Source organism: Oryctolagus cuniculus, chromosome 10, assembly GCF_964237555.1.
Source record: "Oryctolagus cuniculus chromosome 10, mOryCun1.1, whole genome shotgun sequence".
NCBI classification, from domain to species: Eukaryota; Metazoa; Chordata; class Mammalia; order Lagomorpha; family Leporidae; genus Oryctolagus; species Oryctolagus cuniculus.
This window is the reverse complement of record NC_091441.1, coordinates 62462813-62488259: the sequence shown is the minus strand read 5'-3', so window position 1 is coordinate 62488259 and position 25447 is coordinate 62462813. Positions and strand designations below refer to the sequence as shown.

At 45.6% G+C, this 25447-nt stretch overlaps 2 protein-coding genes across 56 annotated transcripts in view; one reads left to right on the top strand and one right to left on the bottom strand.

Annotated features, from left to right (window-relative positions):
• EPB41L3 (erythrocyte membrane protein band 4.1 like 3) overlaps nucleotides 1-25447 on the top strand; it is a 263630-nt gene that overhangs the window by 91097 nt on the left and 147086 nt on the right. For 7 of the 50 annotated variants that reach the window (XM_008261097.4, XM_070049953.1, XM_008261096.4 and 4 more), the window contains exon 1: nucleotides 10980-11115. The exons of 39 other annotated variants lie outside the window; for them this stretch is intronic. Coding sequence is in view for 1 of the 11 variants with exons in the window: in XM_070049929.1 (XP_069906030.1) it covers nucleotides 14098-14143 (46 nt within the window). In the remaining 10 variants the exon portion in view is untranslated. Of the gene's footprint in view, nucleotides 1-10979; nucleotides 11116-11244; nucleotides 11380-11625; nucleotides 11765-14003; nucleotides 14144-25447 lie in introns of those variants that run through there. 4 more of the 50 variants (XM_070049940.1, XM_070049936.1, XM_070049934.1 and 1 more) reach the window with 4 other exon arrangements.
• On the bottom strand, nucleotides 1974-12212 carry LOC138843957 (collagen alpha-1(I) chain-like). Of its 6 annotated transcripts, XR_011379203.1 has the most exons (4): nucleotides 12018-12212; nucleotides 10229-10336; nucleotides 2957-3112; nucleotides 1974-2198 (listed from the first exon to the last, which is right to left on the bottom strand). XR_011379203.1 is itself a non-coding variant. In XM_070049958.1 (3 exons), exon 1 carries the CDS (start codon nucleotides 11411-11413, stop codon nucleotides 10769-10771), a length of 645 nt encoding a protein of 214 aa, XP_069906059.1. In that variant the 3' UTR covers nucleotides 1974-2198; nucleotides 2957-3112; nucleotides 10229-10768. The 6 variants fall into 6 exon arrangements, 3 of the variants coding, with proteins under 3 accessions (XP_069906059.1, XP_069906058.1, XP_069906060.1); XR_011379202.1 differs by having other exon boundaries at nucleotides 1974-3112; XR_011379204.1 differs by lacking the exon at nucleotides 2957-3112.

The window sequence follows — 25447 nt, the reverse complement described above, 5'->3', positions numbered from 1 at the left end:
GGGGAGAGAGAGATCTTCCATCCACTGGTTCACTGCCCAAATGGCTGCAACAGCCAGGTCTGGGCCAGGGCAAAGCTGCGAGCCAGGAACTCCATCCAGGTTTCCCAAAAGGATGGCAGGGGCCCAACTACTTGGGCAATCCTTTGCTTTCCCTGTGCCTGCCCAGGCACAATAAAAGCAACCTGGATTGGAAGCAGAGCAGCTGGGACTTGAACTGGTGCTCCTACATGGGATGCCAGTGTCACAAGTGTCAGCTTAAGCAGTGCCACGACACTGGCCACACCCAGTATATTTTATCACCCAGTGACAATCGAGATTGCTGGGCTGGGTACCATAATTCAGTATGCCAATGCCTCTTAGGGAGAAAACTTCTCATTCACAAGATGCTCAGGTATATATTTATTTGGACACAGTTACTTACAGAACCTTTAATGCTTCTATCTGTTTCATCACAAAATACATGCTGGAATCTTCCGTTATTTATCACCTAAGGTAATCACAAGTGCTTGTGTATATCTTCTCCATATCACATAGAAACTTGGAATAGAACCATGAGTAATATTTATTTTTTTCTTTGGGTGTTTGAAGAGTTGTTGATATTCTAGTCATGATATTTAGTGTGTTCGGAGCTCTTTATGCCTGTTGTGAAATATGCCAGCAATTTATTGACACGTTCCTCTGAAATGGGCAGACAGCTACAGTAGTAGGCTTCCTAGAGTGTGAGTATCAACTCTGATGGCAGGCACTGCCAGATAAATCCAGCGTGGGTGCAAACACGATTTGCTCCCAGAAAGGAGCACAAGTATGCTGAAGTCAGTGGCTCCTGTGTCAGGTAATTTCTTAAAAATATAAAAGTAGCCTTGCTATTAATATTTCATTTTATGGCATCCTTCTTATGAGACATTTTTTACTTTCTTTGGGATTCTTTTGAGTAGACATAATATCTGTACATATTCATAGGTTATGGTATGATAACTTGATCAATGTACACAGTGTATAATGATCAAGTCAGGATAATTAGCACTCTGTCTCCTCACTTATCACCTTCATATATTTTGAACCTTTTAAGCTCTTCGATTATTCTGAAACACACAACATATATTGTTGTGGATCATAGTCATCCTACTGTGCCATAGAACACCAGAAGCAATTCTTCCTATTGAACTGTGCTTTGGTCTCCATTATCTAACCTCCCTCTGTCCTCCTCTTGTTTCCCTTGCCAGCCTCGGTTACGACTGTTCTACTCTCAGCTTCTATGGGGTCAGCGTTTTTAGCTTCCACATGAGTGAGACCTTTGTATTTCAGTTGTGGCTTATTTCACCTAACATGATGTCCACCAGTTCCATTCTTGCTGCCACAAATGACAGGATTTCATCCATGTTATGGCTTAATAACATTCCATTGTGCGTATATACCACATTTTCTTTTCCCATTCATCTGCTGATGGACATCTTGGTTGATCCCATGGCTTAGCTATTGTGAACAGTGTTGTAATAAACATGGGAGAGCAGGTATCTCTTTGACAAAATGTTTTATGACAAATTCTTAACATTTGATTTTTCTTCTGTAATATTTTTTCCTGGTTCTCAATGCTGCCTACACATCCAAATTTTATAGATAATGTTAAAAAATAGTGATGCCTGGGTCCCTTTCCTTACAGGTTCTGATCTTATTGGTTTAGGACACAATTCAACCTTTAGTATTTTAATATTTTAAGGTAAACTTTTAATTATGAAATGGGTCAAATGTACAAAAACTAGAGAGAACTGTATAATCCACATATACCTATGGCCCAGCCATAATAATTGAGTTCAGTTGCAGTTGTTTACAAGTTCCTCCAAGTGATTCTTCTAATGTGCATCTATGGTTGGGAACCACTGTTCCACTCTAATACAGAGAAAGGAAGGAATATTTCTATGGATATTGATACCAGGAGAAGCAGAACTGTGCAAGCCCACACAATGATTGTTTTAAAAGATTTATTTATTTATTTGAAAGTCAGAGTCACACAGAGAGAGGAGAGGCAGAGAGAGAGAGAGGTCTTCCATCCGATGGTTCACTCCCCAGATGGCCGCAACGGCCGGCGCTGTACCGATCTGAAGCCAGGAGCCAGGAGCTTCTTCTGGATCTCCCATGTGGGTGCAGGGGTCCAAGGACTTGGGCTATCTTCCACTGCTTTCCCAGGCCATAGCAGAGAGCTGGATGGGAAGTGGAGCAGCCGGGACTCAAACTGGCACCCAAATGGGATGCTGGTGCTTCTGTCTAGGGCCTTAACCTACTGAGCCACAGCGCTGGCCCCCACACAATGATTTTTAAGACACAATTTGGTACTTGGGCCCTCAAGCCCTAGTGGCATTCACGAGGATATAGCATGTTAAACAGTGGAATAATTTGGATATGGGCATTGGAACATCTCAGAACAATTCAGAAAAAGCCTTCTCATTCAGAATACTTATTTCTCAACTCAAAAGAACATTATATGCCCAGTCACTTAAGTTAACTCAGTGAAGGCTGACTCAAAGGCAAGGAATGGTCTGATAAGAGAGGGTAGCATAAGCAGATTAGAGGTGATGGATAAGAGAAGACATGGAAGGGGAAGAGGTAGTAGAAACCACCATTGAGTTTATGGAGAAAAAGCAGCGAACCAATGCCAAATTAATCTCAAACTGTAAAAGAAATTTTGTGGTTTTCAAAAACCATGTGAATACACTAATGGGTCCAGTTGGCTCTCTATTTCTGTGGGTGCCACATCTGTGGATTCAGCCAATGATGGAGTGAAAATATTCTAAAAAAATTAAAAATTGCCTCTGTATTGAACATGCACAGCCATTTTTCTTGTCATTACTATCTAAGCAATACAGTATGCAACATTTACATAGCATCAGTATTATAAGCAATCTCGAAATAAATGTGAGGTTATCAGGAGGATGTGCCAGGGTCCGTGCAAATACTACACCATTTTATGTAAGGCCTCCATGGGATTCGGTGTTTGTGGGACTTCCTAGAACTGATCCCTCACAGGTCCTGAGGAGCAACCATGGATCTTCTTGAAGTCAATATCTGAGTTGTTGGCACAAACAGGATAGAATTGTGAGCCAGCTCTGGTCCTGAGCTGTTGGAAACAGTTGGAAAACAATTTCATCTAAGAATTGGACAGAACTTTATAGATGAACTTTCCTAGGTAGCCCTCCTCATAGAGGGATATCTTCTGGGATATAATTGACAGATGTCATCTGGCATCACACTCTAGCTGGAGTTCATTCACTCACTGCTCATTAACAGCCTGGTCCATATTAGAATGGTTATCCTATTGTATTAAGTGGACATCTTATTCGTTCACATTCCTTTAACAAAAGAAAATAAAGAAAATATTTCTGACATCCAACCCTGTGTTGTCTTACATATATACTGATGTAAAACAACACAAGTTTCTCATGCTTTGTAGTTCATCAACTATAAAGCCAAAATAAGAACTGGTGTTATGGGATTAATTGCCACTTCTGACACTGGCATCCCATACTGGAGTCCCTACAGCTCCACCTTTTTTTTTTTTTTTTTTTTGATTTATTTATTGGAAAGACAGTGTTGCAGAGAGAAAGAGGTCCTTCACCCACTGGTTCACTCCTCAGATGACCGCAACAGCCAGAGTTGGGCAGATACAAAGCCCCGAGCCAGGAGCTTCTTCCTGGTCTCCCACGCAGGTGCAGGGGCCCATGACTTGGGCTATCTTCTACCGCTTTCCAGGCCATAGCTGAGAGCTGGATCAGAACTGGAGTAGCTAGGACTCGAACCAGTACTCATATGATATGCTGGCATTGCAGGTGATGGCTTTACTTGCTATGCCACAGTGCTGGCCCCTGCAGCTCCACTTCTAATCCAGCTCCCTGCTATTGTGTCTAGGAAGGCAACAGAAGATGCTACCCGCATCAGGGACCAGGGTGGAGTTCCTGGCTCCTGGCTGTTGTAGCCATTTGGGGAGTGAACCAACAGATGGAAGATTACTCTTTCTGTGTGTGTGTGTCACTGAGCCTTTCAAATAAATAACAGCCCCACAGATTGATAATAAACAAGACCCATACTATAAAATTAACAACATATTAATTTAATGGGATTAATAATACTGTTTTACTGAAAGGAAATGCCTTATGTTGTGCTTAAGGGTAGAAAGACATAGCCTCTAGACAATTTCTTTATTTAACTCGGTTCTAGTTTTTACTAATCAGCACAGGCAATTCCTGTTTGCCTAGGTATGTTATATCCAAAGGTCTTAATAATTTAAAGTCTCTATTTCCTGGGTCTAGGGTAGTCAGATCTCAACTGCCAGCCATTAGTCCTTTATTTCCCATTGTAATGAGCCATCCCTTGGCAACTTTGTAAAGATGTTTTGTGTACTTAGAAATTAAGGTCAGGGTTGTAGTGTTACTGCAATCTTCAATAAATGGGCATCTAATCCAATTACTGCTGGAATTGGGAACAGAACAATCTGTCATTGTTATTTATTACTATACTCACTGCTAATGAACTGCAGTTGCAGACTGAGGCATTTGATGACAGGGTCCAAGCAATAATTCTTGCAAAATGTGAACTGGCAGTTGTCCTGTAGGCTCTCTTCTGGCCAGCTCACCTCTGCCGGAGTGGGGCTGTTCTCCCACTGCTTGTGCCTGGTCCAACTTCTATAAAGCATTGGAGGGTTGTCACCCATAGGATTGTTGTTTTAGACTGGTCACCTCCATCAGTGGCTCTCAGGATGTAGCATGACCGATAACCTCTGGCAGAGCTTGTTAAAAATGCCTGCTCTCTGGATCCCACTTTGGTGCTTCTGATTTGCTTAGCTGGGACTGGATTCAGAAACTTGTGGATTTTTTTTCTATTTATATTTTATTTGTTTGGAGACATTAAGCAGAGATCTCCCATTCACTGGTTCATTATTCAAATGTCTACAATGGCTGAAGCTAGGTCAGGCTGAAGCCAGGATCTGGGAACCCAATCCTGGTCTCATATGTGGGTGGCAGGGATCAAACTGCTTGAGCCATCAGTGCTATCTCCCAGGGCAGGAAGGTGGGTTAGGTGCTGCAGCACTCTGATTTGGCATGCAGACATCTTAACTGTCAGGCCAGATGCCTGCCTAGAAATTTGCATGATTAACAAGCACTTGGACTGATTCTGATCTAAATGGCACGATACACACATTTGTCACTTTCTAAGATTATTACTGACACAGGCCATAATACTTAGAAAACTGCTCAAAGACAACACGATTTAGAAACTCTGGTGTCCTTCTCAGGTTTATAGCCTCTGCAAATGGATCAGCCTGGAGCATGCAGACAAATCCTTATTAAACATACTGAGCAGGAGACAGGCAAAAGCCCAGGCTTGTTTTCAAATGGGTTGACCTTTTAAACAAATGTATTCCAAGGGACACAGACATTCTAGATGATGTTTTCATTGATTCCCAGAGTGCTCTGGAAGCAGTGGACCACAGCAGAATCACATTTTCAGCTGGGACTTACACTGTTGAAGGACACATGTCAGTGGGGAAAGGGACAAAAAAACAAGTGCTGGACTTCAGGAAGCCAAGGAGCAAGCAAAGCTGACATTTTTACCCCTGCAATAATTACTTCCGTAGGTTTCTTAGCTTATAAAGTCGACCAGCACCTGTTCCCCTAAAGAGGGGAATGTAAGCCTGGAGCTAGAAGCCAGACTTCAGAAAGTGTTGTATTATCCATTTTTTCCTCCATAGTTAATTCTTGTTGAAAGCTGTTGGAATACACTAGAATAGCTGGTTAGGATTACTTACAATGTTATAGGTAACAAAAAGGCTTGCTGGCATTTATTCTATGTCTTTTGGTGGAAAATGATTAAAATGTTAAGTGTCTTGGCATGATTCAATAGTGAGCATCTACACGGGCATTCAACATGATATTATGGATTACCAATTTCATTCTTTATATCTCATCCTATATGTAAAATTCCAGAGTAGAAAACATTGTTAATAGGTTTCTGTTTTTATTTGGGAGTTGAATTTAACAATATCACAGATGACCAATACCATTCTTTACATTTCCCATTTATATTTTACCTTTGTTTATATTGCACATAAAATCCCCAGGGGGAGAACATCTGTAACAGATTTTTATTATTACTTAAGGGAGAAGAGAATTACTGAACATTTAAACTTTATAAAAAAAACCAGATATTGGAATATCTCTTACAATTTTATGTTGAAAATTACTTAAAAGTGCTGAGGCTCATTTCTAAAATTTACTAGACATGAGAAAAGTAGAAAAAAAATCATAAGGATGTTTTACTACAAAGAAACTTACCTACTATGTACTGGACCTGCCTATATGGCTGATTTTTTTAATGAGTATACATAGAAAGCATGAACATACAGACATCAGATGAATAGGAACTTTTAAAATGGTATATTAGCATGTCTAGATCTGCCCTCCCTTGGGGCCAGCTGTGGGACAGATGGTGAAGCCTCCACCTGCTATCCTAGCATCCTCTGTAAGCCCCAGTTCCAAGTCCCCACTGCTCTACCTCTAATCTGGCTCCCTATTAATATGTCTGGGAAGGCAGCAGATGATGACGAAAGTACCAGGGCCCCTGCCACCCTCATGGGAGATCTGGATAGAGTTCCAGGCTCCTGGCTTCTGCCTGGTCCAGACTTGGCCATTGTAGCCATCTGGGGAGTGATCCAGTGGATGGAAGTGTTCTCTGCCTCTCTGTAACTCTTTCAAATAATTTTTTAATTTAAAAAAACCTGCCCCCTTACATGTAGACATTTTTGTACATTTCAATTTGCATTCGTACTTTTTTTGCTTTGTTTTGCATCTGTGCCCTGCACAGCCCTCTGAAATGATGTATACAAACCCAGAATGAAGAGAGCCTCTGAATGCTTTAATGAGCTGTAAACTTAACTCTATTGTTAGAACTTAGAAACTCTTAAACGAATTCTGATTTCCAAAGAATGAGCTTGTTGCTTCTGAATTATGCATTCGTCCCTGTATTTCTCTTCTTTGTGGTCCTCAGTAATGCTGTGGCTGTGATTCTATGTCCTGATTGCGAAAATTTGATATGCAATTCAGGTGTCTGACATTATTCCGAGCATAAAATAAGTCCCAACCAGTTACTGCAAGGGTTGTTAACATTTTACTAAGGCAGCTGCACACACTGAACAAACGAGGATGAAAGAGTGGGAATGCCTATTGCAGGAGCATTTTCGTAGGGTTTGGTCAAGCTTTAGTATCCCTTCAGCCCTCATGTTTGGGGACAAAGTTAAGATGGTTCACCAGTTGGATTCCCGATCTTTCTTCCTGGAGTCTTCTCCAAGAAGCTGATGATACAGCTGTCAATACAACCTGCAAGTTCGGTCCCCGCCTTTGCCATCATCTTAAAGTTATCACTGCTCGTGGCAGAGTACCCGGTAGTACCAATGAGTCAGTACTGAACTGGTGCTGTGGCTGGATGGAGGTTCATGGGGGAGTGCTGTGACTTTGATGTGTGATGAATGCATACGCATACTTTCCCAGAACTAAGACGTGTCCTTCTGTCTGTACCCTGGCTAGAATTCTGGGTGGCCTGTGGGCCTGCAATACAGTAGAGCAATTGCAGGAAGCCAGTAAGTAAGATGAGTGTTGTAGAGTGAGTAGTGGTATAGGCTGGGGTCCTGGAATCTTCCCCCGCTTTTCATGGATGATTTCAGCATCTGTATAACATTCCACGTAGCACTGTGTGAACACAGTGAATTCGGGATCTGGAAAGCAGAGAGTTCATGCCAAATCGCAGTAGCCCTTGGGACTGTGTGTGAAAGGCAGTTGCTGGGCTCAAGATCTGCTTTTCTGTAGTCTATTGAAAAAGTGTCCCCAAGGGGTTTTACCCTGATGAGAATAAAGGATTCTTTGGGGGGGGGGGTGGCGGTGGAGGGGGGGGGGGAAGGGAGTTGGGAGGTAAAGTGGCTTTTTTTTGGTAATGAGAGGGATAACACAGAGAGAAGTTAAACATCTAAGCAAGCAAGCAGACCCAACTGCGTGGCCTTCCACTTTGTTCCTTTCCTTCTCCGTCCACAGAAGAGAGCTCCATAGCAGGTTTTTCCTTACTGCTTTCACTCAGCAAACAGTAAGATGCCATATGGCTTTTAATGTTATGCATCCCTAATAATATCAAATCATAAGGAATTTTAGATGTGTAGCCCCTCATTTCATATAGGAGGAAACAGAAACCTCAAAGTAAAGCAACAGCTCAGTTTATTATTCACTGTCCTTTCCCTGGTTTAGTAAAAAATGTTCAGGGCTTGGCTTGCAATGTTCCCAGTGAGGCACTGTGGGGAGACAGAGATGGCTAAGAGCGGCTCCTGCCTGATGTTAGCAAGGTGGAAGGAACAGCGCATCATTGCAGAGATGCAAGGGAAGACTGCGGGAGCCATACCCTGCTCAAGAATTGTTTCTCTCCATTATATGTGCTAGGAAAAACAAAAACAACAGCAGGGAGTCTTGGTGAAGCCCCCAAAGGGTTCATAGTCATTGCTTCCAAGATTTACTGCTAAAATACACAGCAGCATGGGTTTTACTTTTAACTTTTGAATTCATGGAATAGCATTAGAATTAGGTATTTCTAGCTTCTAAAAAGTAATGCTTAGTATTCTAACATTTTTTCCCTGAAAACAGTCATTTATACATTATTGCTGATTTTCATTGCCACAAAGATTAAGATTCATGAGTCATGGAGAAAACAGTTTGCTTTCCATTAAAAACATAGCAAAAATATGGCAGTAAAATGAATGAAAATATGAAACCATCTGTTTCTCAAATGATAATGCCCATTTAGTGTTTATTGTAAACAATATTGTTTGTTCAAGTCCAGTTCAAAGGAGAGTACTTTAGTAGGCACACAAAAAGAAAACGAATGCCTTCTCCATTCACAGATATGACATGCAACACACAGCCCGATATGTGCATATGTGATATGTGTATGAGGGTAACTGAAAAAGATGTTTATTTTGATGCAAAAAATGTTTTGAACATTTTGTGAATTGAGAGACAGAGTTCCCATATGCTGGTTCACTGCCTAACTGCCCACAAAAGCCTGGGCTTCCCTGGAAACTCGATCCAGGTCTCCCATGTGGGTAGCTGGAACCCAATTACTTGAGCCATCACCACTGCCTCCAAGGGAGTCAGGAGCTGGTGCTGGAAATGCAACCCAGGGACTCTGGTATGAGACATGGGCATCCTAACCAGCATCTTCACTAGGCCAAACACCTCTTTGCGCAAAGAAAACTGCTATCCATGCATAGTTTTTTTTTTAATTTTTATTTATTTATTTATTTATTTATTTTTTGACAGGCAGAGTGGACAGGGAGAGAGAGAGAGAGAGAGAGAAAGGTCTTCCTTTTGCCATTGGTTCACCCTCCAATGGCCGGCGTGGCCGGCGCGCTGCGGCTGGCACATTGTGCTGATCTGGCAGGAGCCAGGTGCTTATCCTGGTCTTCCACGAGGGTGCAGGGCCCAAGCACTTGAGCCATCCTCCACTGCACTCCCGGGCCACAGCAGAGAACTGGCCTGGAAGAGGGGCAACCAGGACAGAATCTGGCGCCCCAACCAGGACTAGAACCTGGTGTGCCGGTGCCGCAGGCAGAGGATTAGCCTATTGAGCCGGGGCGTCGGCCGCATAGTTTTTTCATATTACACATTTTCCATGAACTTGTTGATTTAAAATTTAAATCAAAATATATTTAAAATTTTAGCATAAAAATAGACCTCTATTGTAATTCTATTTTCCATGAATTTTATGTCTTTAATCCTCCTGTGGGAGATGTCCTAATAGGAAACTTATATAGGTAACATATCCACTCATTGAACTGTCACCCCGATCTGTCACTTGAAAGACAGTCCAGGTCCCCATGACCCCTGACCCTTGGAGCAGGGCCAGAGTCTCCTCCTGCAAGCAACCCCTTGCTTGCCCATCTAGTCTTTGCCATCATTTTCCTCATGCATGACTCAAGTCACACTTCCTTGCTACACGTTTCTCAGAGCTGCACATTTTCTATAGAACACAGGCCCCTTGACTCTAGTGCAACATAGGGACGGTGCATTTTCAACCTTTTTACCCATAAACGCCAACAAAACCCTTCCAAGGTACTCCAATGCTGTATCCACCTCCGTTGCTATGCAGTTCTCTCTACCCCAGAAACCCAGGCCTGGACTTCCGTCTCCCAGGCCTCACTTACCCAGCAGGGCGGCTAATCTCTGCCACAGCGTTTATTCTGCATCACACCCCCTGCATCCAGTAGGAAATGCAGTATTCCTGTGAGCCCATCTTGGTCTGAATGAGCGCCCTGGAAGTGGAGAGGGTCTTAAAACTTCGGAATAAATGTGCTTTGGTTCCTTGGTCAGAGCCTAAGCATTGTGAGATGCCCAGTGTGAGCCTCCTCCTCCTCCTCTTTTGGGGCAAAGCTCTGTAGACAGTGGGGAGGAGGGGTAGCTGAGTGGCAGAGACCCGAAACCTCCTGGGAGCCACCTTTCATTCAAGTCTTCCCTATTAAGGAAACATTTCTTGAGCATCACCCTGCGCAAGATGCTGCCTGTTTGATTTTATTTCTCTTTCTAAAGAAAATACTGCAGTCTCTGAACCTCTCACTTACTCACCTGAAGGTCAGATGCGCGCACACACGCACACACACACACCCGTCCTTTTTCTAGCTGGTGTCAGGGAGGGGACAGCAGCGGGAGGGAAAGGCCCCGCATTCATCTAAGTGCAAATCCAAAGGCTAACGCTCTTGGCAACCGTCTCGAGGCGTTGTCCCCCGGGCCTGACCCTGCGCCAGGACGAGGCGGCTGTTCCAGGCTAACTGTCCTGAAGTACTGCGGCGGCCCCCTCCCCCGCGCCTGCGAGGGAAGTCGCGGCGAGGTCGGCTTTCTTCGCACAGTGTCTGGGCGTGGGCCCCGCCGCAGCTCCGCCGAGTCTCCTGCAAAGGGGGGCGGGGGGAGCCGCGGCGAGCAGCCCTGGGCTGCGGCTTCCTCCCCACGCCCGAGTCTCCTGCGCACCGCCGAGCAGGACGCGAGCCCCAGCCTCGTCCCCACGCCGCGGCGCGCCCGACCTCCCGGCCGACCCCAGGTAACTTTTCTGCCTCCCGGAGTTGGGGAGATTCCAGGGGGTCTCCGGTTTCCGAGGTGCGGAGGACGAGCCCGAGGCCCGGGACCAGACGCGCGGGGCTGTGCGGCTGACGTGTGGCTCCGGCGCGGCGCGGCGCAGCGCGGCCGCCCGAATCGCGGGAGCTCAGCGCTCCGCGCGGCCCAGCCCGGCTCCCCACCTGCCCGCGAGGACCCCCGAGCCGGACCGGACCGGGCTGGTGCGCCGCGCTCTGCGCCCCTCGCTGGGGTACGTCCCCGCTCCACCCGCCGCGCTGCAGCATCGCCTGGGTCGGCGCGCCGAGCCTGAGCCCCGGCCTCCGGCCTGGGGGCCTCCTTCGGAGCCCTGGCCGAGAGGGGCGACTGAGTCCCTATGTCCCTGCTCCGCCAGTTTGCTCAAATCCCCCAGTCGGGACGCCATGTTTTAAGTTACCCCCCGGGCTGGGGGCGCGGGCGAGCGGGCGAAGCGGGCCGGCCCCTCCCCTCGGAGAGGTGCAGAGGGCTGGGGACGACGCTGCGGCGCCGCCCGGGGTCGGGGGCCGGCCCGCAGGAGGGGCCCGGCACCCCCGCGCACCGCTGCGATACTGGCTCATCCCGGGTGCAGGCGCGGGCGGGCGCGACGCGGGGCTGGTAAGGTGCGCTCGGCACAAAGCACAGGGCTCAGCCGCTTTTATGTAACTTGCCTCCTTCCCCGAACTAGGGCAGCGTCCCCCAGCCAGCGGCGGGGCTCCGCACGCGGCTGCTCCGGGCCTGGGCACCTGTGGGCCCCCTTGGCCCCCGGCCTCGTCCCCGCGGGAACTCCAGCGCGGGAGCGCGAGTGCGAGCGCGGGCAGGCCGGGGGCGCCTGGGGTGGCTGCCCGGGCCAGGGCCCCGCACGCAGCTGCTCACCTGGCGCCCGCGGGGCTGCGAGGGCGGCGCTGCGGCGGTGGGGGTGGGGCGGCCGGGGCTCGGGACCCCTGGAGTTGGGGGTCTCAGCCAGTTCCGGGCGAGGGTTTCCTGGCCCCTGCCTCCTGCTTGCTGCCTCAGGGGCTTGCTTCCTCGGGTTTCCTCTTGCCCTACTTTTCCCCCTTCCCCTTTCCTCCCCCTGCGCCAAGTTCATGGCTTCTGCAATGCGGTGGGTGTGGTTACCTAGTAAATTGTTAACTGTGGTCCTTTGCGGTGGGAGCGTTCTTTGCTATTCTGTATTTACGGATGGAAAGTTTTCTAGATTGTTCTTCTCTAGTTGTAACTCAGGGTTAAAGTTGGGAAGAGATTGTTGCAGAACAAATAGAATGATAAAGAAAACATGTGGTATCAATTACGTGTGTTGGCTGGGCTGGGCAATCCGGTGAGGGCCAAGCAGCCCTGCTAATGCAGTGCTTCCATTACGTGTTAAGTTGGTGTTTCAGCTTTTTTACTGTAGCCTTGCAGAATTGCTTTTGCAGATATCCTGTGTGTGCTGATTTAGTCCGCCTTTGGGCTCTCCGAGGTGGCCAGGTGCGCTGGTGGCAAAGGGGTCCTCACAGCATTTGGTAGCATTCCTTTTGAATTTTACGTCTTTATGAAGTTTCAAAGAAATGAAAATGCTAAAACTCCACGTTTATCTGGGAGCCACGGACAGAGCAGCAGTTGCAGCAAATTAAGTAGAAGACCCTATTAAGAAAAGGGAGTGCATGGGTCTTGAGTCACTCTGGCGACTGGTTCGTGCCTTGTTTCAAAGAGGATTGTTTTTAAGCATCTCAGGTTAACTTTGATATCAAACTTTGAGCACTTGGGAGAACTGAGTTTGAGAAGAAGTAAATTATAAATTGGAGAATCTGTTAATTTCTAGGCTGTTCATGAAAATAAAAGGTGACTGTTCAGTACTCTTTTGTGTGGGTTCCCATCTTCAGATTGTTTAGAAAACCAGTGTATCAGATACACAAGCTACTGCATAAAGGCAAATCATGTTCACAAAACAGAACGTGTTTTGCAAATGATTTATCAATAAAAAGAAGAGTGGCTACTAATTTCTAAATCCCTTTAGGCGAAAGATTGAGGAGCTATATGGTTCAAAAGTGAGGTCTCAGTGAAATGTGTACATTTAACTTTAAAAAATGGTTTTTAATGTCATTCTGCATGAATGCAATTTAGGTTAAAGGTAGTTTTTGTTTGGACTTTGGCTGACTTGTGTTGAAATGAGATATCAGTTTTTCTTTTTTACTGGAACAGATGCAGTTTTACATACACATTGCTGTTTAAAAAACAGATAGGTCAAACGCATTAAGAGGCCTCCTGGGTGGAAAAGCAGCGACCACCCCTGGCCTGAGAGATGTGAGGTGGCACCCATCTTGTGAATCTGCTCTGGTTTTACTCCATATGGGGTTAACTAGCAGAGATTTGGCAGTTCTGGTGGTTTCTCCCCCATATCGTTGTAGAACGCACATTCATCTTTTAAGCTAGTGCTGAATTCCACAAACTAGAATTCATGTCCTGACAGTAAAACAGAACTCCAACAGTAGACTGAAAAATAAACGCGTTTCTGTGAGAGTTTACGTATGATGGAGAGAGGTTTCTTAAGTCTTCCATGTGGGCCATCCTTAATTTGTATCATCTCTTCCAAGTACCCCATCAGAGTTTGCCTCTTTGAATGTCAGCTTTATTATGGAATATAGACCCGCCATTGAAAAGAATGAATCAAATTTATCTTTAGTGCCACTTCATTTAGAGAGACCCTTAATGGTGCAATTGCTGCATCTATTTCTTTCAAAAGGCTAGCTAGCTACTAATTTGTTGGAAATTCTTCAGACACTCTGGGCTCCTGGAGGCTTCTGCTGGCATTTGATGTGGCCTGCCTGCAAAGAATTATGTGCTCAGAAGCCAGGACTGGAGCAGTGAAGTCACTGCCCTGCCTGGTGCTGTGACATCACTATGGCTCAAAGAAGCAAGGGTGGGGCAGGCAGAACCACACGGTCTGAAGCATCTCGCCGGCTCTAACTTTGCCTGATGAATGAACCAGACTCTCCTTTCTCAAGTTGAACTGCACCCACCACAAGGTATTGTTTGGAGAATGGGAAGATAGGTATGAGTGGGAGAAAGATCAAGGAAGCAGAGGGTTGGGTGAGAAATCATTGAGTACTCTTAATTTTTTTGAAAGGGCCATTTAGAAATTATCTAAAGAACAACAGTCATTAGTTTGTTTATGCCTTGAGCTGTTATATTTCTCGCTGTTCTTTGTACTGAAATAGCATTCTTGCTAGATTTTTGGTTCAGATTATTAGTGTTGCTTTTAAAAGTATATGCTGTCTGTAAAGATGGAGTTTATTTTTGGGGGAAGCAGTGTTCTCATTTATTTTTAAGGGGTATGATTGCAGTTGGCAATTGGACAAAAATGGAAATAGCTAGCGATCTCACAGTGTAGAATTAGAGTATTTGCAGTCATTTCGGGTAATTGATTTCCATTACAATTTTTGTTTTATTTGCTAATTATTTTAGAGTTTAGCATTTTCATCCTAATTTCGAATTCCAGTGCAGATATGATCAGAGACACATTTCCACCAAAGTAGTGCTGAATAAATCATAAAAGGAAGACAAATTTGGAAACTATAAAGCACATTTTATGTTTTGGCTTCTGGATTGAATGTGATGTGAGCGTAAAAAAGGGAGAGCCACAGAAAGACTGCAGATGTTTCTTCTTTCCTATGCATCATTGCTGAGATGACTGTGTTTTTTCATGTTGAGTGTGCAGGCTATGCAGAACTCTGGACACGTCCAGCTTGTGTAGCTGTTTCAGGACACATTTCCAAAGCTAGGGGAAGCAGGGTGCAAGTGGATGAACTTACAGTGAGGTACCAGAACTGTGGCTCACTTCGTTGAAATGTCTTTCCCTACTGCATTTTTAGACCTTAAGATGACTGGGTAAATTGCACACTTTAGAATTGTAAGCTTCTATTAGCACCAAACCCCTAATTCTTTTGTAATTTGCACTACAAGAAAAAGCTGACAGCTTAATTTTTAGATGCTGATATTTTGATGCACTGTTCTTCTAGCCTTTCTCTACCGATTGGGGGGAGGGAAGGGTGTGGGGGTGGTGCACAAAGTTCTGTGTTAGAGGTAGAAAGCAAATGCAATCTAGAACCTCTCTCCTGGGTCTGTTTCTCTCCCTGGTTATACTGAATGAGCGCTGCATGTGGGTAGCGATTTATTTTCCTAAGGGTTTCATCCCTAAGTCAAATAGAGGTCTAAACACTTACAGCATTGAGTAAATATTTGTGAAATTGAATAAAAATGAGGCCATTTGTAACTTACATTTCACTCCCAAAAACACCTGAGAAGGTTTACAAAGCTGTGTTACTTTGTTTAAAAATGAGAATTACCAGATTCATGTGTGCAGTCGCTGTTTTTAGTGGCATGATCTTCTTAGCAAGCTTGTACCTCTGACAGTAACTCACGTTGGGTAGGTTTTGGAGATTTTGCTATATCACAGGAAGTGAATACCGCAGGTACCCAGAGAAAAGGATAGTTCTTTGAGGGGAGCACTGCAGGGGATCCGCTTCCCTTGCTGCCATCTCTAATTGGAGTCTTCCAGGACTTCCATATGGAGGGAATACTGAGGAGGAGGAGGGCGGGGAGGAGAGGGATCAGATGGAAGGCGGGGAAAGCTGGGAGATGCTGCTGATCCTGCTGTTGGAACTCCAGAGTTCTCTTCCGTGCTTATTTGTTTTTATACCTGCCATGTATACTCTCCAATCATAGATTTTTGTCTATTTTAACCAGCCCCAATTTTCATCGTTTGTAAAACGAACTTTTTTTCACATGTACCATCTCCGAAATTGGGATGTGTTTTACCACGGCTGTCAGCCATGTGGCAGAGAAAACACTGGAAGCTTAACTCATTTGACTGTGAGTATTCATCAGAAATTGGTGATTGGATGCCAACTGGTTGGAAGGAGATCCTGAAAGACAGTAATGGAGCACTCCTAAGAAATGATGCATTCCCACTGCTGTGGATGACACAGAAAATGGTATTATGTGGAAGAGCATAGAGAACTGTAGCTCTGAGTGTTCAAGTAATTTGGAAGCATTGGATTGTGAATGGTTCACGGCTTAAAAATTCCAGTCCTCCTATGTGAGTCATAGTTTAATTGACAAAGTGCTATATAACGGTGTTATCTCCTTAAATCAATGATGTTATGAGTTTTATGAAATAATGTTTGTCACTTGGCTGTACAAATTATTTTTTAAAATCCTTTATGATAATCAGTGCCTATTTACATGGTCCATTCTGCATGCTGGTAATTAGGCTTCTAAGGGGCATCTTTTTAGGGCAAAGTCTATTGAGTGATGTTCCCTTTTTGACTTTCTTTGCCTTGGCCTTTGGAAGATAGCTGGATTTTGATGGAGAGTAGTCACTGAAGACATTCCAGAGGTCGAAGGTTTGGATTTCGCTTACATGCAGCCTTTGGGCTGGGGAGGTACAGGACTTGATGGAGAAAGGTTTTGGGATATGAGACAAGGGGATAGTTTGGACTTTGCTAGGTAGTAGGAAGCCATTCAAAGTGGTTGAATAGGGAGGAAAAATGTTTATCCCTGGTAATAAGTATGGGATATGTTGGAAAGATATGAATCTGGAGACAGATGGTCTTTTGTTAATGGACTAATTCAAAATTTTTCAGAAATTGAATGTACCATGTTTTCCTCTCAGTGACTGATATTTTGGCAATCCACCCTGCAGATTTTCTGTGGGCATATTGAGCCGGAGATTAACTCTTACTTGGGACTGTTTGAGGTGGAGAGTGAGGTATATGGAGGATGGGAAGATTTTCCTTCTGCACTCCCAATTAAAATATCTTTGTTATCTTAGGTATTGAAAGTAATTCATGGCCACTTCAAAATATATTCTAACAACACCAAACAACAACAAAAAGAAATTTTGTCGTTGAACCCTCCAAACCTATATTTGCTTGTCCAGAGAGCAGCAATGCCATCACTGACATCAGGGTGGTACGAGAAAGCAGGTGTTTATTTCCGTTTGCAGAGCAGGGAGCTGAGCGGCTATCACTCAGTCACTGGGTTTCTCTTACTGAGACCTGCCTGTGCTGCTCACAGGGCTCATGTCTCTCCTCTGCTTGGTTGGTGGTAGCTGTGTTTTCTGGCGAATTTTATGATGGACTCCAGTCAGGCCGGGGGTGGTTACTTCTTGCCAGGGGATTGGAATCCTTGGAAACACCCTTAAGATAAGACCACCTATCAAAGTGTTATCTGGAGGGGAGGTAATGACCTTATGAGTCTTGTGGTCAGAGACCCTATGGTGTCAGGTGCACCACTCCCTCAGGTTAGAGAATCAGTTTTACTGAGAGGTTGATTTTGCAAAGGAACTTTCAACTAAGGGAGGGAGATGGACAGATGGGGTGAGACTAAGACCTGACAGCATCTTTTTCAAAACAAAAAATATTTATTAAAATGGCAGAGAGTGGGAGGGAGATCTCCCCCATCTGCTGTTGTACCCCACAAACGGCCGCGATAGCCCATTCTGAGCCAGGCTGAGGCCATTAGCGAGGAACCTCCATCCAGGTCTCCCACAGGAGTGGCAGGGCCCCAAGTGGTTGGGCCATCATCCTCTACTTTCCCAGGTGCATAAGCAGGAAGCTGGATCTGAAGCAGAGCAGCAAGGACTCAAACCTGCACTCTGATATGGGAGATGGGACGCCTGGGTCTCAGCAGTGACTTTACCTCCTGTGCTGTGCCGCTAGCCCCGATAGTATCTTGCACCTGTCTCAAAGGCACCGTGTAGAGGCTTAGTTTCAAGATCACTACTTGAAGACAGCACCTGTTAGTATTTCCGACACACGTCCCTCCAGAGCTTCCCCGCTGAATGTCTGATCTCTAATCGGAGGTCTTGCTGCCAGGCAGACCTATGCTGGGTTCCCGAGCTCCTTGTTTAATAACTATGATATGGGTCAAGTCTCTCAACTTCCCAGTCATCATGCTCATTTACCAAGTGTCCACAGTGGTTACAACTCAGGGGTATGAGGATTAAATGATACAGTTCATGCCAGCATGGAGCACAGTCCCTAAGTGCCTGGCAACTAGTAGTCGACTTAATTTGCATATATACGAATTCATAGGTAGGTACACAATATTTTATATGGGTAGGCTCCTATCCTAACTACCACAGTGGAACTATTTTCTTTTTTATGTTACAGTGTGTCTGGGAAAGCTTTTTCATGTGCCCAAATCCATATTCATATCATTACTCTTAATGGTAAATAAATATTTTCTTTTGGTCCTGTACAATACTGGGGAAGGATCATTAGCTTAACGATGATGATTATTTGAAGCCTCGTCATCCAGTCCTGCCTCCCTCTGCCGCTGGCTGCTTGCACTTTTCATCATTCTCCTCGAAGGCTTGTGGTGAAACAGGACATTAAGCAAAACTAAGATCTCTAGTGATGGTTATGTGCATCTCAGTGTTGTGTGTGAATGTTCAGTTCTAACAAACTAAAACAACCAAACTTTACTCGTGCATTTCCTGCTTTCTTAGCCCCCACTTCAATGTTTGTTTGTAGAGGGCTAGCCTCACCCAGCATAGTCTCACCTGGTTCCCAGGTGCCCGCCATGCCTCTCCTGCACCTCCTGGGCAGGCCCTGAGGGGTGGTAGGCACAGTAGCCTGCACCTGAGCCAGATTCCAGAGTCAAGACTCTCATGCCTGCGCTGGTTTAGGAGGTGGCCGAGGCATTGGAATCCTGGAGAGAGAGAGAAATCAAGCTTCCTTTGGGCTTCTTCTGAGTTCTGAGCCTTCCTTTGTCCTAGCAACAGCTTGGTGACAAGTGTCAACCTCGATTCTCAGATTTTATGCAAATTCACCAGGGATGTGGGTCAATGTTATATTATTCACAAGCACACAGTTTTGATTGATCTTGGGTATGATGGAACCCAGTCTTGTTTTTCCTGCATTCACCTAGCTGAGGAAGACAGAGTTAGGATCCCGACATTGGAGCTAACTAGACTGGTACCCCTAGGCTTCTATTAGGTCATGAGATTGTGATCCCAAGGCTGGTCCTGAGTTTGTTTCTTTCTTTCACATTCATTTATTTATTTCCTGTATTAGGTCCTTAGTTTGTTTCTTTCACATTCATTTATTTATTTCAATAGTCAGAATTACAGAATGAGAGAGTGAGAGATCCGATCTTCATATGCTGTTTCATTCACCAGATGACCACAAGGGTCAGGTCTGGGCCAGGCCAAAGCCAAGAGCTTTATCCCAAGTGGGTGGCAGGGGCTCATACACTTGGGCCATTTTGCGCTGCTTTTCCCAGGCCATTAGCAGGGAACTGGATTAGAAGTGGAGCAGCTGGGACTAGAACCAACGCACATATGTGATGCTGATGTTGCAGGTAGTGTCACTTCAGTGACATGTCACTTCAGCCCCTAGAATTACTTTCTTATGTGCAGTTTATTTTGCACAAATGTAAATTGCATCACAGAGATGTGGAGAGTTTGGGGGCAGTTTTATTACCCAGAAATATTCATGAATTTTTCTGTACTTTCTACCATTATTTTGTGCTATGTGGTGATGACTTTAGGAGGAATACTCTTAGTAGGCTAATAAGAGAAGTGGGAAAACAGAGTTGACTGACTTGTCTGGCTGAAGACATTTGGAAGGCTTTTCACCTGAATTGAGACGCAGCTGGCATTAATTCACAGGAAAGGGCTCTGGCGTAGAATCAAGATGACAAGTTAGAGCTTGTGTGCTAGTTATCTGGGCAGGTCACTCCATTTCTCTGCAGGTTCCCCAGGTGTGAAATGTTGGTGGTACCACCTGAAGGTTGATGTGAGCTCTCCAGTTGAAGCCATCTGCATGGTGTGTGTTGAGAGTAGGCACATAGCAAATATTTTCCCATTTCAGCTAGTCTATGCTACTTTGGCCTAGTTTGCTCATTCCTAGGCACCAAGGTTAGGAATTGTGAGAATAAGTGCCCATCCATAGCTCCTCGTGTTCTGGGGCTGCAGGTGGGCCCAGCCGTCCTTCTGTACGGCAAGTGTGTCAGTGGAGTCAGCCGTAGGGGTCCCTGGGCCACATTCTGAGATTCGCTGTCTTAAGGACTCTCAGCTCACTGGCTGTGGTCAGATAAGCCTGTAATCGAGAAAGGTAATACACCGTAAATAAATAGTACTGATGTCTGAGAGAAAGCCCAGTTTGGAACAGAAAGCCTTGGCCTTGGCTCAGAATGCCTGTGTCTCACTATAGCCCGTGTTTTACAACTTTTGTGGACCTACAACATTTAAAAGGTTAAGGAAGTTGATTGGAGGTTGGTTTTCCTAGCTGTTAAACCGGGATGATAGTGATTATGTAGCAGAATGGTCGGGAGGGCAAATAAATGAATGAAAGTTCCTGGCTCTTAATATGTCTTCAATTGGAATACTTTTTTTTTTAATTTTTGTGATTGGTAGAGGAATAAAATGATGGTGAAGAATCAGATGTTTCTGTGAGTAAATGTAATTCTGCTGGTACAATCATGCCAAGTTTTGTGTGTCTTACAGATATTCCCAAGGTATTCTGAAGCTCTTAGCTTCTTTTGTGGAACTTGAAATGCTGTTTACAGATGTTACTGTGTTTAGTGCCAGTAATGTAAGTGGTCAGAGTACAATGTGATGGATGTTATTAGTATTTGTTTTCTCATAGTCATATCTGAGAAGGTCATGCACATTCACGTAAGCCACTTATATGGACAGCAAAACAAAAGTCACTGTATCGTGTTTACATTGCATTCGTTCCTTAGAATCCAGAGGTACATTGAAGAAAGAAGTCCAGTCTGAAGCCACTGGAGGCTTTGGGGTTACTAATCAGCCTTTAAGGACCTGAAGCTTTTCTGACAGTGCCACTGGACCTTGGTAAAGAGAGTGGAAAGGGGCAAGTCCTGTGGCAAAACAGGATGCGCACCCCTTGGGGTGCCTGCATGCCATATTATAGTGCAGGTTCAAGTCCTGGCTGCTCCACTTCTGATCCAGCTTCCTACTAATGTGCCTGGCAGGCAGCAGATGATGACTCAGGTACTGAGTGGGGGATCTGGCTCCTGGCTCCTGGCTTTGGCCTGGCCAAGCCCCAGCTATCATGGGCATTTGGGAAGTGAACCAGCAGATGGAAGATGTCTCTCTCTCTCCCTCTCCGCCCCCCTCCATACCCCTCCCCACCTCTTTTCCTTTCTATCACTCTGCCTTTCAAATAAATAAATCTTTAAAATAAGAGAGCCAGCAAATCAGAAAGGTTTGCATATTTTTAATTTTATTTTTGACTAACCAGATGAGTTATTTAATCTTCAGACTTCGGCTTTCTCCACGCTCATTGAACTTTCTTCAGGTGTCATGAAGCTTACAGTTTTCCAGTTATCCCTGAGAGTGCTTTCTCATTAAGATAAGGTAGAAAGATCTTTGGTGAGAAATAGAATATGCATGGATTAGTAAGTTAAACTTTGTAATCTTTCTTTCTATTCAATTTTGAGTGAAATATTCCTCTGAAATATTAGTTGGCTTTGTTGTCATACCTGTTATTTTTTTTATTTATTTATTTGAAAAATAGAGTTACAGAGAAAGAGATCTCCCATCTACTAGTTCACTTCCCGAACAGCCACAAAGGCCAGGCTGGGCCAGGTCAGAGCCAGGAGCCGGGAACTCTCTTTGGATCTCCCACATTGGTGCAGGAACACAAGCACTTGTACCATCATCTTCCACTGCTTTCCCATTAGCAGGGAGCTGGATTGGAAGTAGAGCAGCTGATCTCCAACTGGCGCCCATGTGGGATGCCCACATTCTAGTCAGCAGGTTAGCCTGCTATGCCACAGTGCCAGCCCCAAATCCTGTTATTTCTACATGCTATTATTGAAGAATTGGAATTCAACGTGGTGATGTTCTTGCCTGAGAATCCTCATGGCTAAAATTGTCAGTTATTACGTTAGGTCATATTAGTGCACTTAAGGACCTGTGTTGCTGGTCAGATCAAGGACTGCTTGCTGAGCTCCTTCCTATCTCAGTAAATGTTTCATGAGCATGCTTCCAAAGGTTTGTGGAAAATGGAATTTAAAGATAAGTTTTTCATGCCCAAATTTTTTTGAATTTTATGCAAAGTGTTTTCATAATAAATTTTTAACAAACTTATAGAAGACTCCCTCATATGCATAGCTTTCCATTTTTTCTTTTACCAAAATAAGCTTATCTAGGTGCAGGTGTTTGGCCTAGTGGTGAGGACGCTGGTTGAGACACTCATGCCCCATATTGGAGCGCCTAGTTTGGAGTCCCACCCCCACTCCTGCTCACTCTTCCTGCTAATGCACAGCCATGGAGGCACAGGTGATAGCAGCAGGTTGGGTCCCTGACACTCACACGGGAGACTTTGGGTTGAGTTCCTGGCTCTTGGCTTCAGCTGGCCTAGCCCCTGCTATTGTGGGCATTTGTGGAATGAGCCAGCAGATGGGGACTCGTGTGTGTGTGTGAGTGTGTGTGTGTGTGTTTCTCAAGTGAATGAATGAATGTTTCATTTAATTCCATTTCCCATGAACTAACTTGCATCGCTCAAGAGGAATTTGGGTCATCTTTATTCAGACCAGCTTGGAAATTGCTTCTCCTCCAGATGAATCTAGTTCTAGTGTCTCCCTCATGAAGAAATCAGCAAAACAAAGCAAACCAACCCCGCAAGCTGTGTCGCCAGCATTTCTTGTCAGCTCTCGGCTTGGAGCCAAATGTTTTGAAGTTACGGTTTGTCTGGGCAGCCTGCTCAGTCTGCAGTACCGATAGCTACAACACTCAGGGACGTGTGCTGAGACACACATTCACACGGAAGAGTGCCAAGACAGGACGCTTGGAACCTTTGCAACTTCTGTTCCTGTGTTTGCTCTTCTCTATTTACTTGTTTAGTCCACATATTCCATGGGAAGCCTGCCGGGACCCTGGTCCTGTGCTCGGTGCTGGGGTTGCGGTGATGGACAGGGCCAATCAAGCCCCGCTCTGCTCTGCTGGAGCCTGGGCCAGGGAACTTCAGAACCTTCATGGGAAAAGGGAATGAAAAGAGAAGTTTATGTTTGTGCAGAATCAGTTGGAAATCTGTGCATAACATTTTCCGTGAACTTGCCAAAGCTCTCTTGAGAACCCAAGATGTGACCATGTCCCAACTCCGCGTGAAATATCTCATGGGCACACGCGAGAGACCCATCAAGACTACAGTATATTTGTGGCTCTACTGAAAGAAGTCACGGAACCTCCCAGAAACATCCATTCATCAACAGCTGTGCAGAACAGCCTCTTTCTTCTCCCTGCAGAGTTGTCGTGCAGACCCGATGTTGTAAGTGATGAGAAAGCAGTTTTCAGACTAAGCAAGCCAGGGATGATCATTGCCAGCATTGTGAGGGAGCAAAGACAAAGAGACTTCAGGGGGCAGCGACATCTTGATTCTGTCCTGCTCTGCTCTGTTCATTCTGCTAGCCAGTGAATCTGTCCTGAGTACCTGGGGTGTGCCAGCCCTGCACAGGCACTGAGCAGGATGAATAGCCACGCCAACTGCTGTGGGTTGCTTGGCACACAGGCGAGGAGAAGAGTAAGTGCGTCCTTTGCCATTGCATTTCACCTAGAAGCTCACCTGCATACTGGGGGTGTGGAGTTGGAGGAGAGGAAGTGAGGTCCACCCAAGACCTGAAGAATGGCCAGGGGCCAGGCAGAGGGTGGGGCTGCAAGTGACTGGGTAGCAGGCACAGAGGCCAGGAGGAGAGAGGAAGCCGGGTTAATTCAAGGGTTTGGAAGAAATGTATGGTTGCAGAGCTTGAGATGGGGTCCTGGGCGATGATGAGGCATCGTGAAGGCCGCTGGACTCGGATGTCAGGGCCCTGTACCTGTGCTGTGACACGGAGCGGGTGAGCAGCATTACCTTGCTGCCGACACCATCATATGTGCTTTTCCCAAAGTCTCTGCCAGACAGCAGGGAATTTCGTTTTGTAAGAGACAATATGGCGTTGTGGTTCAAATGACTGTTTTTGGAATGAGTTCACAAATGAGTAAGTGATTGAATCAGTGAGCTCAGTCTAGCTTTATGGGAAAATGTTTAGCCTTAAAAACTTCACTTTCTTCTCTTCTTTTTTTTTTTTAACATTTATTTATTTATTTGAAAGGCAAAGTTACACAGAGAGAGGAAGAGGCAGAGAGACAGAAAGAGAGAGGTCTTCCATTCGCTGGTTCACTCCCCAGATGGCTGCAACGGCCAAAGCTGTGCCGAAGCCAGGATCTAGGAGCTTTCTCTAGGTCTCCTACATAGGTGCAGGGGCCCAAGGACATGGGCCACCTTTCACTGCTTTCCAGGCCACAGCCAGAGAGCTGGATCAGAAATGGAACAGCCAGGACTCGAACCAGCACCTATATGGGATGCCAGCACTGAAAGCGGCAGCTTTACCTGCTATGCCACAACACCAGCCCCCAAGCTTCACTTTCTCTGTAACAATCATCTCATATGGTCACAGTATATCAGTCCATCCAGGGACCGTGTGTGAAAGCACTTTACAGGTAGTAAGTCCTCAGTAAGCAGTAGCAGTATTACTACCCAGGGAAGGACGGGTCCTGGCGGAGATAGAGAGAAGTGAATATTTTAGGAACTGTGGAGGAGGTGGAATTGTCAGACTTGGTGGCGTGTTGCATGTGGGTCATTGGAGAGAGGGGGCTGCCCCCACCTTCCACTCCCAGAGCCTGTGTGTTCCAGGGGAGATACTAGGGTGGCGGATGGGATTGGTCCTGCCATGCCTGTGGACATCCAGGAAGTGGCGTGTAGGAGCCTTTCTGCCTCAGTCTGCGAGCCAGAGAGGTCCAGCTTGAAGCCCTGTCTGGGACATGAGCATTCAGGGGATCTGGGACCACAGCGCCACCTTTGCAGTTAGCAGATGAGCTGTGCTGATGGTGGAGACTTCTCCATGAGAAGCTGGGAGGAGCAGCTCCAGCTTCCCAAGGGTGGCAGTGATTCTTCCCCGTTTTGCTTTCCTTTCACCTATCCCCTGCCTTCTGAGGGTGAATGCCAGGCTGCAGTGGGCTACAGGGGGAGGGGAAAGAGAGAGAGGCCCCTGAGCCAGCACACACAGTGGGGGACCTGGAAGCCTCTGGAAACCCAAGCACGCTTGTCTTTGCCACACTGGAGGTGGACCAACAAGTATATTTGTGTTTTAGCAAAAGATGTAGCTTTTATTCCTGGTAGTTTTTTTTTTTTTTTTTTTTTTTAAGAAGTATAAGGAGAAGCAAAGGTGACGTTGCTACCAATGCGTCCCTCCTTTGAGCTAAGGGGCTGTGTTTTCAGTTATAGAAAGTGGCTCGGCTTAAAGCACTCAGCTCTTTT